This window comes from Sinocyclocheilus anshuiensis, unplaced genomic scaffold, assembly GCF_001515605.1.
Source record: "Sinocyclocheilus anshuiensis isolate Anshui unplaced genomic scaffold, SAMN03320099.WGS_v1.1 scaffold579, whole genome shotgun sequence".
Lineage (NCBI taxonomy): Eukaryota > Metazoa > Chordata > Actinopteri > Cypriniformes > Cyprinidae > Sinocyclocheilus > Sinocyclocheilus anshuiensis.
Window position 1 is genome coordinate 2,297,828 of NW_015551075.1, and position 14,308 is coordinate 2,312,135.

Genomic DNA, 14,308 nt, shown 5'->3' on the forward strand with positions numbered 1-14,308 from the left:
GTGTGTGTGTGTGTGTGTGTGTGTGTGTGTGTGTGTGTGTGTGTGTGTGTGTAAAGAATGCACCTGCCTTGAAGAGACATTTTGTCTAGAATTTTTTGCAAATGCCTGATCTAACATCAGATCAATGTTATCTCAAAGCTCCTTTATCTATCAGACCCTAAAAGCTCAAACGGAGTTAATAGCAGCAGTGTGTTGATGTTGTCTTGTTGTTGTTGTTATGTGGAGAGATTTAGTGCTCAGATTTTGTTGGAAAGGTTGCTAGCGTGTGTTTTTATTTTTGTGATTCAGGCCTCATTTAAAGCCTGGAATTGAGATTAAAGGGCTAGTTCACTGAAATCATTTACTCAGCCTCATATTGTTTCAAATCTGTATCATATTGTTTTTCAAATGATTTTTTTAAGCTATTTTCCAGTTGTTGCTATGTTTTCATAGGGCTCACATAAAATTTAGATTGTAAATTTAATACCCGAGTTCATTTTTATTTTTTATTTTTTTTGTAAGTTTAGTGCCTTGATCACTGACCATTTTTTGAAAAAGAAGCGAAAATTCTCTTTTTGTTCTACTTCTAATTCTGTTTTTTGTTTTTAAGAGTTTCAGGCCCTATTTGTGTCTTAGGTATTTATTATTCTTTCAGTATTAAGCATTGAAATAATTGCAATGTCATAATGTCAGGCTGTTTGTTTAAAAATATTTTTGCTTCTGAATTGTGCACAACACAGTTTATAAATAATCCCTCAGCTGGCTGTCTCTTGTCACCCAGAGAGCCACACGTCAATCTAGATCCAGACTGTATTTTGGTATCTGATGTAATTGTCATAGCACAACATATACTCTCCTGTAGGTCACTTTGGTAAGCCAAGAAAATGAATATGAATGCAAATGCAATCATTTTGTTTTACTTTTAGTCCAATGTTGACCTTGGTATCACAACAGAACCTCTTAAACATGCCCTCGAAAGTTATAACAACCTTAGCAGAGTTCGTTGGTTAAAATCTGATGCTTACACAATCTCCATCCAGCCCTGCGGGAGACATTAATGCAGTGAAGGCTGCACTGACATCCTGATCTTCCACCAATGGAAGGATTTTAGATATAAAAACCCTAATGCGAACAAAGACCGCATGTGTTCCAGATTGCCCTACGGTTACTCTTTCATGCTTATGTAAAAATCCACAGGAAACCTCGGATATTGCATAATTGATATGGTGGGAGGAAACATATAGGAACTTGGGATGTGAACACTGATGTGCAGCTAAATGCGTGTCTTGGAACGACTGAAAGAAACATTATCAGTAGTGTCTAGTAAGAAAATACTGTACAAGATCTGAATTGATCCTATTTTTTGCACATTCTTCATTGTCTTATATTTACATGTTATTCTAGAAATGTTTCATTAAAATATTCTTGCTTTCCCTCTGAAATGACGGTCACACTTTATTTTACGGTCCAGTTCTCACTGTTAACAAACCATTAACTATTACTTTTGCCTTAATAAACTCCTAATTTGCTGCTTATTAATAGTTAGTAAGGTAGTTGTTGAGTTTAGGTATTGATAGAATTGGGGATTAGAATATGGTCATGCAGAATATGTGCTTTATAAATACTAATAAACAGCCAATATGTTAATAATAGACATGCTAATAAGCAACTAGTTAATAGTGAGAATTGGTCGCTATACTAAAGTTTTACCAACATGACTTACCTTTTTGACTGACGTCATCTAGGCATTGCAGCCAACTGGTTGATGTTAACCAAAAGCCTGCTAGCTATTGAGGCATTTGCCAGGGGTTTTTAAAGTCAGCATGAAAAAGAAATTGCAATCATCTTTTTTTCTTTTCTTTTCTTTTTTTTTGCCAAATGAGTGAAAGTGCATTTCAAATGAGAGAAAAAAATTGGGGTTGTACTTGATTTTGAGAATTGAGTGTTGGATTGTTGTTCTTTGCCCATTTCCACAATCTCATGTGACCGATTTCTGGAGGCTAGGAATTATTTTCCTGGACTGGTGCACATGTCATCTGAGAACAGTAGATATGTCATTACGAGAGGGAGGGAAAGTTCCTGTTTTTGATTAAAGATTATGAAGGCATATTAATTTTTAAAAAATGATGTGCATGGTTAAATAATGTATTATTAACTGGGGTCTTGGAGGGTGCTATTTTAACAGTAAGAAACAAAACCCAAATCTGTATGTATTTCTAAATGTTAAACTCTTCTTTCTTACAATGCATTTATAAGAATAGTTTGTATTTGTTTAGTACCTTTCTAGGTTTTTTTTTTTCCTGGCCTCTTTCACCTTCAGCTCACGGGTTGTATATGGCTCTGTTTTCTGTAGAACTGCGTTAGAATGATATTTATCATGGAAAGTGTTATTCGGTTTCTGTATATTTTTTAATATTAGATTTTATTAGTGTGTAGAAAAAAATATGTTGTTAACTTTTTACATAGTACATGTTTTGCACATAATATTTCATTCATTTGTTTTGACTTTGGTACAATATAAATAGGTCTGTATAAAATATGTAACTGCCTTTTATATTTTTGGTTGTGAAATTTATCATATCTGGGGGTCCTTGGCATGAAAGGTTTTTTTTTTTTAACTCCATTGCCTGATCAAAAAGCCTCCTCAAAAGTGAGTGCCAGTGGTGTTTTAGGAGAAAATTAGTAGTCAAAAATCTAAAGCAAGGTTGCTTTCTGGTCTAAATGTATTTTGTCATGAAAAAAAAACCTTAATTGAATCTCTTTGTGATGAAATCAAGCTTACTAGCCGTTTCTGCGTGCAATTTTTTACTGTACCTTTTCCACAGAAGAAAGTCAGTTCAGAATGACCCAAGGGAAAGTAAATATGATAAAATCTTACATTTATGAATGTTCAGTGAACTATCCGTTTAAGATTGAACAATCACAGAGCACTGGGCCAGCTAACCAATCAGAGCACATTTTGTGTTACGGAAGGAGGGGTTTCATCAAAACAGGAACTAAACAAGTCATTTGAGACAGACTGGGAAGAGAGGTGCTGCATTGTGTGAAAAACAATGCAATTTTGGAACAATTAAGCATAAAAACCTATTTTAGTACACCAAAAAAATCCAAACTTAAAGGGCATATAGGATCCCTTTTCAAATGTATGTGAAATATGTCAAATTTGCGGTATAGACTCTTCAAAATACATCCGAGAGTTTACACACCGGTCTGTTATTGTGGCGACATTTTCACGCCCCTAAACATGATGCGACACAAACCGAAATGTGATTGGTTGCTTTACCTGTCAATCATATGACCTCTTAGGTGGTCCTTGAACATTCAAAGTGGCCAAGGTTCCCAGACCTTCTGCTGTCAGTCTGAAGGTCTGGCTACGCGAGACTACATATAGGACTGCTATATAATAAAAACATTGCTTTCTGTCATGTCACTCAGAAGGAGCATTTGTGTTCACTATAACTCCTCAGACCCTGACCGTGTCATTCTGATCATCATTACAGCAAGAGGAAATTACTCTTGCAGGATTTCTCTGACAGAGACAAATTCAGACAGGGTCTTATGAAATGATGACTGTGGCTGTTTCATGAGGATGTGTTTGTGGGTGGGTGGATCATCACTCTTCAGACGGCATGTCTGTCTTCCCTGTCATGAGTCTGCCTGTCACTCGAGCCGTATCTCCCAGCATACCACACACCAGGTGCACATGCCATCTCTCCAGCCGTTGCCGTGCCAACAGCTCTTGTTTCTTCTTGTTTTCTTTCTCTGGGAATGAAAAGTCAAAGGTGGCTATTCGTCTCCCCCCTGTGCCTGCCATATTACTACAAACTCATCATAGGTCTATTAGTGCTGGACTCCTTCAGTTCCACTGTGACTCGTAATAACTGGAGGGGTGACGTTACTGTTAGCATGCATTTGCTCACTGATTTTTCTGTATAGTGTCAGTTTTAGCGTTGGGAATCATGAACGGGTTCTTTTTAAGTGCAATTTCAGTTTTTACAGAAATGTGTGCATTTGTCCTCTGAAATTTGTCATGTGTGCATTTGTCCTTGGGGAAGTCGTGGCCTAATGGTTAGAGAGTCGGACTCGTAACCCAAAGGTTGCGGGTTCGAGTCTCGTACCGGCAGGGATTGTAGGTGGGGGGAGTGAATGTACAGCGCTCTCTCCCACCTTCAATACCATGACTGAGGTGCCCTTGAGCAAGGCACCGAACCCCCAACTGCTGCCCGGGCGTGTGTGTGTGCGGGCGTGCGTGTGTGTGTGTGTGCGCACTTTGGATGGGATAAATGCAGAGCACTAATTCCGAGCATGGGTCACCATACTTGGCCACATGTCACGTCCCTTTTTTTTTTTTTTTTTTAAAGAACATGAAAAAATAAATCTTTTAAATAAAAAAAATGTTTAATCTCAATCAAAGGTCATTACTTTACATTCAGCTTAAAACTCTAACTAGAACCATTATTGTATTGTGTTTATTCGATGCTTGTGACACTTAATTCAGGGTCATATCTGATTGGTTCATAAGACAGTATGTAGTCAAAGTTACACACTCACTACAGAGTTGTGTTGGAATAAATGGAGTAAAATTAAAGAATCGTTAATGGAGTTGCAACCAGAATCGTTACTGTTGGAGCCATACTCATTATATCTTATTTCATTTTTACAGTTACGTTTTTCACAATTCTCCCTCCTTTTTGTTGTTAGTGATTTTGTTGAGTTTTGTTGAGTGTTTAGTGTTAAGTTAAATGTTATGTTAGTATTATTTATACTATTATAGTATTTAATATTTTGTATGTGCATATACAGTGGGTACGGAAAGTATTCAGACCCCCTTAAATTTTTCACTCTTTGTTATATCTGCTTTCGTACTTTTTTATCTGCTATATTTCTATTTTTATTTCAGTATTTTTTGTTTATTTTAGTAATTTTACTTCAGCTTTATTTCAGTTAGTTGCCAAGGCAAAATTTCTTATTTTTGTTTAGATTTAAGCAAAAACGGTTTTTAATCGTTTTAGAATTGCTATTTTGGTTCATAGTATAAAGTTAAAACCAAAAGACAGTATCTTAGTAGGCAGTATGATCATGCAAGCTACCTTTTAGAGCCTTTTGCATCAAGAACGCACTTATAATGCCTTTAAAATGCTGCTTGCATAGACAGCTCCCCAGGTTTTGGAACAAAGCGTTGGTGTTTGTAGGAGCAATTCACTCTTGGTTTTGTTTAGTAGAAAGTTAGGACCAAATTACTTCCTCCAAAGCACTGAAGGATCATTAATGAAATCATTAGGGACTCTTAAGTTGCTTGAAAATCATTAAGAAATAAGTAAGTGGAATTGGAAATTGAAATGGAATCATTACATTCCTTTCGATTCCCCTCCCTGGTTTTATCGATCTGTTAATGTCTCCATGTGTCTGTTCTGTTTATGGTTTCTGCTATACGTATTCTCTCAGTTGTTTGTTTTTTTTGTTATCTAATTGTTTCCTTTATTTTATTTATTGCCTTTTTGCCACTGATAGGAGAAAAGAAATAGGACAGATTCATTTGCATCACCTCAACTTACTGCCATGGCCTCTGACATCTCTGTTTTTCAGACTCCAATTCCAGACTCCGTAACTGTTTTCTCTTCAAAATTCATATGTTAGACCCTTTAGCTGTGATGATAATCATGTTTGTGCTTTGACTTTCTTTTGATCCAAACATTCTTTAATACAAAAAAAACACTTTTATCTCACAGGTTTTCCATCCTTTTATCTCTTTGCTGTTCTGAACTGAGTAAATACTGGGTGCGATGCTTGTCCCACAGCAACATTTCTGTTGTGTCCTTACTTCATTTCATGCAGAACATTGTCAGATTCACTCTGTGATGTTCTTTCTTTTGCATTTATTATTTATTCCAAATCTCCACAGAACTATAATGTCCTCGTATTACAACTATGGCACTATTTTTTAAGCTTCCCAGTGAGGACGGTTTGGGCTCTGTTCCAAAACCTAGTGAGCTGCCTTGCTGCCTACTACCTCCATAAACAGCATCCTGACTGAAATAAAACATCTAATGCCATACTTCAGTTTTAAACTTTTCAGAAATACCATTTTTGTATTTATTGAATTACAATTCTATTCAGTATGTTTGTCATTTCCCCACAATCTCTTTTTTACAGTATCTAACATTGTTTGCACAAGCCAGTTCCTTGTTAAACAGCTTATTATTCCTTGAGAAAGAAATAGATGTGTTACATGTGTTTAAGAACACATCCAAAAGAGTCTAATGTACTATAATGCAATATTAATGATTCATACACTACTGTCAATAAGTCGATAAGATTTTTTTAAGAAATACTTACTTTAATACTGATTCAGGATTTAAATACTTTAAATCAGCAAAAATGTGTTAAATTGATAAAAAATGCCAGTAAAGACTTTTACATTTTTACAATTTTTAAAAAAATTTTTTTATAAATGTTGTTCTTTGGAACTTTTTATTTATCAAAGAATCCCAAATAAATAAATTAAATATTTATAGATATTTATATTTATAAATTATCACTGTTTCTGCAAAAAATATTAAGCAGCACAGCTGTTTTCAATTTTGATGATAATAAATGTTTCTTGAGCAGCAAATCAGCATATTAGAATGATTTCTGAAGGATCATGTGACACTGAAGACTCGAGTTATGATGCTAAAAAATTCAGCTTTGCATCACAGAAATAAATTACATTTTAAAATATATTGAAATAGAAATCACATTTCAAATTGTAAAAATATTTTACAATATTGCTTTTTATTTTACTGTATTTGGGTCAAATAAATGCAGCCTTGGTGAGCATTAGAGACTTTCAAAACCATTAAAAAACACACTAACCTCAAAGATTTGAATGGTAGTGTATGTTGCTTGCAAAACATTTCATTTTGTCATACAAAACACTGCTGATTTTAAACGACTGTCAAATAAATCTTTTTGTGTCAGATTGTGTAGTTACAGCATCAACCAGCAGGGTCTAACAAAGCAACGCTAACCATAACCCAGTCTCAAACAAATAATAGCAATACAGAGCTACACTTTAGGCAAGTCAGGCAATAGATGACTTAAGTTCTCTGTGCTTATGAAGTTAGTAAGACAGGAGAACAGGACAAGACAGGAGAGTGTTTAATGCCACATGCTCTAAAAAGTAACACTTTTCTCTTGTGGTTCTTCCCCAGATCTAATAAACCCAGCAGCAGCCCTAAAGGTCAGACCCCAGACGAGAGCAGCCGCCGAACAGACGCTAACTCCTCCGTCTCAGACCTGGCCAACTCCGTCACCAGTGATATGCTGATGGTAACGTGAACGTGTGGCTGTGTACTGTTTTCTGTGGAAGCTCATTTCCACCACGGAATAAAAATATAAAAAACGAGGTTTTGCGTGTTTATATCTCTTACATCTCGCAGTTTTGACTTTGTTTCTCATAATACGGCGTTTATATCTCAGGTTATTAACTCAATTGTGAGTTTATATCTCGAAATTCTGATTTTTCTTTGAATTCTGAGATTACATCTCACATTTCTGGTGTTTTTTTCTGCAACCGAATAAAAAAATAAAAAACGTTTTATCTCACAATTCTGACTTTTCATTTGAAAATTGCAGATTTATATCTAGCATTTCAGACTTTTTTTCTCACAATTTCCAGTTTATATCTCACAATTGCAAATTATAAGCTTGTAATTGTGAGTTTGCATCTTTTTTCTACAAATTCTGAGCTTTTGCCGTTTTTTCTGAATTCTGAATTTACATCCCAGAATTCTGAGATTACATGTCACAATTCTTCTTTTTTTCTTCCTTGCAAGTTTATTTCTCTCAATTCAGACATTTCAGAATTATTAGTTTATATCTCACAATTGGGAGTTAACATTTCAGGATTGCAAGAAATTGTTTTTATGTTTTTATATTTTTATTCCGTGGTGGCCATGAGCTTCCATAGTTTTCTTCTAGTTTTGCCTCTGAAGTAACACTAGTTTTGATGTGAACCCTTTAAACACAGGGCTGCATCATGTGTAATTGGTGCTCTCCCTTACTGCAGTCAGTCACACAGAGAGATGTGTCAAAGGGAACTTACCTCCGTAATTAGAACTGGTACAATGTGCTGCGGGGACGCAGACGATGGCCTTCACAGGGTCTGCGTGTCATTATGTGGGTGGTAAGGCGTTTTTAAAGAGATGTGATGAGGGCTAATGATGGTACTTCCTGTTTAAGAGGGTGCCAGAAGCTCTTGTAAGCGCCAGCCTCTCGCAGTTCTAAGTCCCACTGGGGGGGATCCGGGCACTGGGGCATGGTATGTCAAATTAAGCACAACTTTTAGCCAAGGTCCTGACTCGGATGTGAGTTCATTAATTCGATATGCTGCTGCTTGTCAGACCACTTTAAGTGATGGATCACTAAGGTGTTTGGAAAGACCACCAACCAGTTCCCAACTTTTCGCCCTTCATCACGTATTAATGTGAAGGCAACAGCTTTTCACAACTCGTTCGAAAGCATCCCGGCAACTTTTTTGGCGCTTTTCCACTGCATGGTACGGCACGGTACGGCTCGGGACGGCTCGCTGGGGTGACTGCAGTGGAAACGCAAACCGTGCCGAGCCGAACCATGCCGTGCCGTACTGAGCCGTACCGAGCCGAGTCATACCACACAGTGGAAAAGCGCCATTTTTGTCTCATATTTGACAACTGCAGTGTTTTGTTAGTCATGTTTATGCAGCAGGGGAGTCTGTTCCATTAGTTAGCCTGATTCAAACCAATAGCTACTAACATATCAATATTGTGAAGCACACAGAAGCAAAAAATATACAAAACACACACAAACACACTCACACATATGTGATCCTGGAGCACAAAACCAGTCTTACGTCACTGGGGTATATTTGTAGCAATAGCCAAAAAAAAACATTGTATGGGTCAAAATTATCGATTTTTCTTTTATGCCAGAAATCATTAGGATATTAAGTAAAGATCATGTTCCATGAAAATATTTTGTAAATTTCCTACCGTAAATATATCAAAACTTAATTTTTGTTTAGTAATATGCATTGTTAAGAACTTCATTTGGACAACTTTAAAAGTGATTTTCTCAATATTTTGATTTTTTTTGCACCATCAGATTCCAGATTTTCAAATAGTTGTATAAAATATTGTCCTATCCTAACAAACCATACATCAATGGAAAGCTTATTTATTCAGCTTTCAGATTATGTATAAATCTCAATTTCAAAAAAATAACCCTTATGACTGGTTTTGTGGTCCAGGGTCACATATATATAGATATATAAACTTATAAGTCATGAGTTTGTGAGTGCTTTTGATTCATTAAAATAACCTGTTCATAAGCTGTTCATGAATCAGATTCAGTGTTATTTTTAATATTATTTATATGCAAGTATTTTTTTATATTTTAAATTAGCTTTTTTATATATATATTTTTTTTCAGTTTTAGTTATCAAAGTTTTAGTGGTTTTATGTGCTTTTGTTTCATTGGTTTTTTTAATGTTTCTATTTAGCTTTTTATTTCAGTTTTAGATTTTATTATTATTTTTTAATAACTTTTGACATAGTTTTTGACCTTTTTGTCTCATAATTTACAAATAAATAATATTTTTTAACATCTTGGTATTTAAACTAGCTTGTTAGTCTGTGAGCGCTTTTGACTGATTCATTAAAAGAACTGGTTCATAAGAGTCACCTGTTCATGAATCAGATTCAGTGTTATTTTAGTATTATTTACTACTTGTATTTATTCATATTTTGAATTAGCTTTAATTTTTTTTACTTTAGTAATTTCAACTTAAACCTAATTTATTTCACTTAGTTGCCAAGGCAACTTTTTAATTTAATATTTTATAAAAAGTGAATATTTGAATATTTCGTCACACTTAAGTTTGGGGACCATTCTCACTATTACCTATTTACTAACTATTAACTATGACTTTTGCCTCAATAAACTAGTTAGAAAGGTAGTTGTTAAGTTTAGGTATGGCATAGGATTAAGGAATGTAAAATATGGTCATGCAAAATAAGGCATTAATACTGTCAGGATTATGGACTATCCTGTGTGTGTTTTAACCCCTGTGACCCAGTTTCTTCCTCATGTTGATTGTGTTAATTTGATTCCAGGTGTGTCTCGTTCCTCCCCAATTATCCTGCCTTTAAAAGCCCTAGCGGCTCCACCATGGCTCCTAGCTCCCTCCTCTCCGTCATGGCCCAGCAGTCCACAAGCTCCGCCAGGCTTCCTCGTCCCTCCGGCTCCGCATTGGTCTGGCGTCGACCATCCTGCGCCTCGGGACTCCACTCCTCTGGCTTCGCCTCGGCCCATCCGGCTACGTCAGGCTCCTTCATCCCCTCGGCTCCACCTCAGTCCTCTGTCGCTCCAGCTCCACCACGGCCTCCCGGATCCACATCTCCGCGTCGGTCGCCAGCGCCATCTGCTCCGCCTAGGACCTCCGGATCCTCCCCGTTGCCCTGGCTCATCTGCTCTCCATCTCCACCTCGGGCGCCTCCACCACCTATTGTGAAAGAAGACCCGACCCAAACAGTTAACTCTGTTTGTACCCTCTGTTTTGTTTCTCTTTTTACTCAGTTTTATGTTTCCGTTGTGTACCCTATGGATCCCCTCCTTCGCCCTGAATTCATCCTCCTCCTGCTGGAGCAGGGGGAAAATTCGCTCGAGGGTCATACCAGACTGTTTCTGGCTAAGCTCCACCACGGCCTCCCGGATCCACATCTCCGCGTCGGTCGCCAGCGCCATCTGCTCCGCCTAAGACCTCCGGATCCTCCTCGTCGCCCTGGCTCATCGGCTCTCCGTCTCCGCCTCGGGCTCCTCCACCACCTGCTCCGCCGCCGTTGGTCGGCCCCTTGGAGTCGGCGGCCATTCCTCCTCCATGTCTCCTCCCTCCGTTATGTCAGGATTATGGACTATCCTGTGTGTGTTTTTGCCCCTGTGACCCAGTTTCTTCCTCATGTTGATTGTGTTAATTTGATTCCAGGTGTGTCTCGTTCCTCCCCAATTATCCTGCCTTTAAAAGCCCTAGTCCTTTCAGTTCTTGTTTGTCGGGTCTACTTGTTGAGTGTCCTCCTTGTTCTCGATTTTCCTGTGGATTATTAAAGACTGTGTTATTCAAGTACTCCTCGTTTCCTCGTTCCTTGCTTCCCGAGTGAATTGTGACAAATACAAGTATGTGCTTTATAAGTACTATTAAACAGCCAATATTCTAGTTATAGGCATGCTAATAAGCAACTAGTTAATAGTGAGAATTTGTCCTTAAAATAAATTGTTACCATTATATTATTTAGTAAGGTAATAAATTATTAATTATACTGAACATTCAGTTTTAGTACAGTATATTAAACACATCTGTAATGAGTTCCAGAAGCTTGAAATACCTTTTATATGAAGGTGGATTGTATCTATATCTATATTGCTGTGTCCTGTTGTGTGACATTTCATCAAGTTTTAATTCTTTGCTTAATTTACTCATAATTAATATAACATACATACTGTTCTTCAGCAGAAGCTACCAAGTATAGATGCAGATGTGTCCATTTATAGTGCCTATTCTGTCAGAATTATATTTTAGTGCAGTATAAAATGTTACAGAATATTTTTATTTTTATTTTATTTCAGCATTATTTCAATGAATGGAAACTATTTTTTTAATAGTTTTAGTTTTAGTTAACAATAACAACACTTGTTTGTTTGTTTGTTTTTTTCCGCACAGCCAGCGAAGATGCAATAGAAAGATGTGGTGTTCATTTTTTTACTGTATTATTTTATCTTATATCTCATCACATTTAATTCAGATAGGGTAAAAATAATTTATTTAGCCACACTGCTATAGATTCTGTTATGCTGCAGGAAACACTGTAATGTGGTTTTGTTAATAATGATTTAATGTGAAACGATTAAGCTGTTTAATGACAATCTTGTCCACTTTGGTTTGTAAGTTGTCCCCAGGCTCTGAGGAAGAGGAACATGAAGGACCAGTATGCGAGAAGCTGGGACGCATCCAGTTCAGCGTGGGATACAGTTTTCAGGACTCCACACTGACAGTGAAAATCCTGAAGGGTCAGGATCTACCTGCGAAAGACTTCTCCGGCACTTCAGATCCATTCGTCAAACTCTACCTTCTGCCAGACAAGAAGCACAAACTTGAGACCAAGGTCAAAAGAAAGAACCTCAACCCTCACTGGAACGAGACATTCCTGTTTGAAGGTCAGTATGTTTTGATATCTCAATTACATTATTATGGGTTTAGAGTTCCTAGTTTTGTGTAGTTTAAAGGTGGTATCCCTCATGTAACCAGATTTCTGACTTGGCATAAAAGCTAAATAGACATGGCCAAGTCTGTGTGTGTGTGTGTATATATATATATATATATGACATTTTCAATTATGATTTAACTCACTTTCATACACTACTGTTCAAATGTTTGGATGTTTTTTAAAGAAGTCTCTTATAAAGGCTGCATTTATTTGATCAAAATACAGTAAAACAGTAATATTGTGAAATATTATTACAGATTCCAGGTGTGTCTCGTTCCTCCCCAATTATCCTGCCTTTAAAAGCCCTAGTCCTTTCAGTTCTTGTTTGTCGGGTCTACTTGTTGAGTGTCCTCCTTGTTCTCGATTTTCCTGTGGATTATTAAAGACTGTGTTATTCAAGTACTCCTCGTTTCCTCGTTCCTTGCTTCCCGAGTGAATTGTGACAAATACAAGTATGTGCTTTATAAGTACTATTAAACAGCCAATATTCTAGTTATAGGCATGCTAATAAGCAACTAGTTAATAGTGAGAATTTGTCCTTAAAATAAAATGTTACAGAATATTTTTATTTTTATTTTATTTCAGCATTATTTCAATGAATGGAAACTATTTTTTTAATAGTTTTAGTTTTAGTTAACAATAACAACACTTGTTTGTTTGTTTTTTTCCGCACAGCCAGCGAAGATGCAATAGAAAGATGTGGTGTTCATTTTTTTACTGTATTATTTTATCTTATATCTCATCACATTTAATTCAGATAGGGTAAAAATAATTTATTTAGCCACACTGCTATAGATTCTGTTATGCTGCAGGAAACACTGTAATGTGGTTTTGTTAATAATGATTTAATGTGAAACGATTAAGCTGTTTAATGACAATCTTGTCCACTTTGGTTTGTAAGTTGTCCCCAGGCTCTGAGGAAGAGGAACATGAAGGACCAGTATGCGAGAAGCTGGGACGCATCCAGTTCAGCGTGGGATACAGTTTTCAGGACTCCACACTGACAGTGAAAATCCTGAAGGGTCAGGATCTACCTGCGAAAGACTTCTCCGGCACTTCAGATCCATTCGTCAAACTCTACCTTCTGCCAGACAAGAAGCACAAACTTGAGACCAAGGTCAAAAGAAAGAACCTCAACCCTCACTGGAACGAGACATTCCTGTTTGAAGGTCAGTATGTTTTGATATCTCAATTACATTATTATGGGTTTAGAGTTCCTAGTTTTGTGTAGTTTAAAGGTGGTATCCCTCATGTAACCAGATTTCTGACTTGGCATAAAAGCTAAATAGACATGGCCAAGTCTGTGTGTGTGTGTGTATATATATATATATATATGACATTTTCAATTATGATTTAACTCACTTTCATACACTACTGTTCAAATGTTTGGATGTTTTTTAAAGAAGTCTCTTATAAAGGCTGCATTTATTTGATCAAAATACAGTAAAACAGTAATATTGTGAAATATTATTACATTTTTAACTATTTTCTATTTGAATATATTTTAAAATGTAATTTATTCCTGTCAATCAAAGCTGGATTTTCAGCATCATTACTCCAGACTTCAGTTTCACACGGTCCTTCAGAAACCATTCGAATATAATGATTTGCTACTCAAGTAACATTTATTATTATTGTCAATGTTGAAAAAAGTTGTGCTGCTTCATATTTTTGTGGAAACTGTGACACATTTCTGTTCTGGGTTTTTGAATAAATAAATAGAAAGTTCAAAAGAACAGCATTTATTTTTTGTAACATAAAAGTCTTTACTGTCACTTTTGATCAATTTACGACTGCATCTTTGCTCAGTAAAAATATTAAATATTAATTATTTAAAAAAGTATTACAGTATTAATCATACTTTTGAACAGTAGTATTTAGATCAGATATGTAGATTATTATTTTTTTTTTTACTTCATTATGAACTGTCAGGTCAAAAGCATGTGGTTTGTACATCAAATTATCCCAACATTTACCATCATTTCACACTTCTTTTCCATTTTGTAGGATTTTGTCCCAAATGTGTTGTGCAACGTGTGTGTGTGTGTGTG

The 14,308-nt window shown here is 36.3% G+C and overlaps 1 protein-coding gene across 1 annotated transcript in view; it reads left to right on the forward strand.

Annotated features, from left to right (window-relative positions):
- LOC107662275 (synaptotagmin-7-like) overlaps nt 1-14,308 on the forward strand; it is a 51,878-nt gene that overhangs the window by 33,837 nt on the left and 3,733 nt on the right. The window contains exons 3-4 of the mRNA XM_016452233.1: nt 7,173-7,290; nt 11,940-12,207. Of these exons, the coding sequence (XP_016307719.1) occupies nt 7,173-7,290; nt 11,940-12,207 (386 nt within the window). The remainder of the gene's footprint in view (nt 1-7,172; nt 7,291-11,939; nt 12,208-14,308) is intronic.